This window comes from Acyrthosiphon pisum, unplaced genomic scaffold (genome assembly GCF_005508785.2).
Source record: "Acyrthosiphon pisum isolate AL4f unplaced genomic scaffold, pea_aphid_22Mar2018_4r6ur Scaffold_13773;HRSCAF=14416, whole genome shotgun sequence".
Taxonomy (NCBI): Eukaryota; Metazoa; Arthropoda; class Insecta; order Hemiptera; family Aphididae; genus Acyrthosiphon; species Acyrthosiphon pisum.
Window position 1 is genome coordinate 1 of NW_021762408.1, and position 1,483 is coordinate 1,483.

The following is a 1,483-nucleotide window of genomic DNA, read 5'->3' on the forward strand; positions in this document are numbered from 1 at the left end:
TATAATATTATGTCTTATACCTAGACTAACATACCGTCTCCGCTCAGAATCGTTTTTCTTATACAATGATATTATATCATTGAATTCAAATTTAATACCATCCATTATACAGTGACCCACTTGTAACCTACTGTACAGCAGAGCGAAATCCACTTACCCACCTTTTTGTTATTATGTTTAAAATATTATTTCTGAAATAAATTTAACAATAAATTTAATATAATAATATTACTTAAAATCAATTACTATTGTTTAATTATTGGACTACTTAAATTAACTAAAATACAACACATTAACAAAATATCATCTATGTGTATTAATAGTTATCTTGTTGAACACATTAAATAATTTTAGTCTAGCAAAAAATCTCTCTACATGTATCCTTACACTTGCAACATTGTAAGTTTTAAGTAATTCTTCTTCAGAAAATCTACGGTTGTGTAATATTGGAGGCATAACTAGTATAGAATTTTGACCTTCTATCCCAGATTTTATACCAGGAAAACCTTTGTCAGCAAGTACTTCATCCCCAATTTCAAGTTTATCTAAGAACCCACAATCATTCGTAATAAAGGAATCACTAGACCTGCCACCATATGCTTTTGATAAAAAGCTTACCATCCCATTAGGGGTAATAGCCACAAGTACCTTCACAGTATAACAACCTTTATAGTGAGAATACATATATACTCTTTGTTTTATAGTTTTGGGTTGTTCAACTCTGATTTCAGAGCAATCTATGATACATCTACAGTTTGGATAATTTTTTTTGAATACAACAGGTAGAGTATCCAAAATAGTATCTTTAGAAGGCCAAAATATTAAATTTTTGCATTTTTTAGACAAAATGTGTAAACATTCTAAAAAAACTCTACTAACAGTAGTTCTGTGAATTTTGAAAAAAACACTCAGTGCAGAATAAGTTAAACCTAACTTAAGTTTCATTAAAAAAATCAAAAGATAATTTTCTTTACTTAGAATAGTCTGAGAGTTTATATTATTTGGTATTAATGATAGCAGAAAGTCAAATATTTTAAACGTTATGCCTGTTATGTCTTTTAATGATTGCTCAGATTCAATGGACTGAAAACCATGGAAAGTATTACAAGATAAACAAGAATTATTGTTTGATGACTCTATACCACAAGACTTATCTTCAGTTTTTGGTTTATTAAATTCCATAAAATTGTTCGGAATAGTCACTTGAGTTGCAGCATTATTTCCTTCATACTCACAATTAAATACAAAATAATTTTCTATTCCATCAAATGCTACTTGGGTAGATTTGTTGATCATAGTTTTATTATAACTGCATACTGAATCATTCAATTCTATTAAGCTTTCAGAGATATTAGTTGTAACAGTAGAACTTAAAGTATTGGATTCTAATGCTTGTCGTTTTTTAGAACGTTCATATCTTGCATTCTTTTGTTCTTGGTTAGTTTCCTTAATTTTATATACCTTTGGGAAAATAGTAGGAATG

The 1,483-nt window shown here is 28.3% G+C and overlaps 1 protein-coding gene across 1 annotated transcript; it reads right to left on the minus strand.

Annotated features, from left to right (window-relative positions):
- Window positions 1-303: 303 nt before the first annotated feature.
- On the minus strand, window positions 304-1,296 carry LOC103311679. Its single transcript, XM_008191370.1, has one exon. It carries the CDS (start codon window positions 1,294-1,296, stop codon window positions 304-306), a length of 993 nt encoding a protein of 330 aa, XP_008189592.1.
- Between the last annotated feature and the right edge of the window lie 187 nt (window positions 1,297-1,483).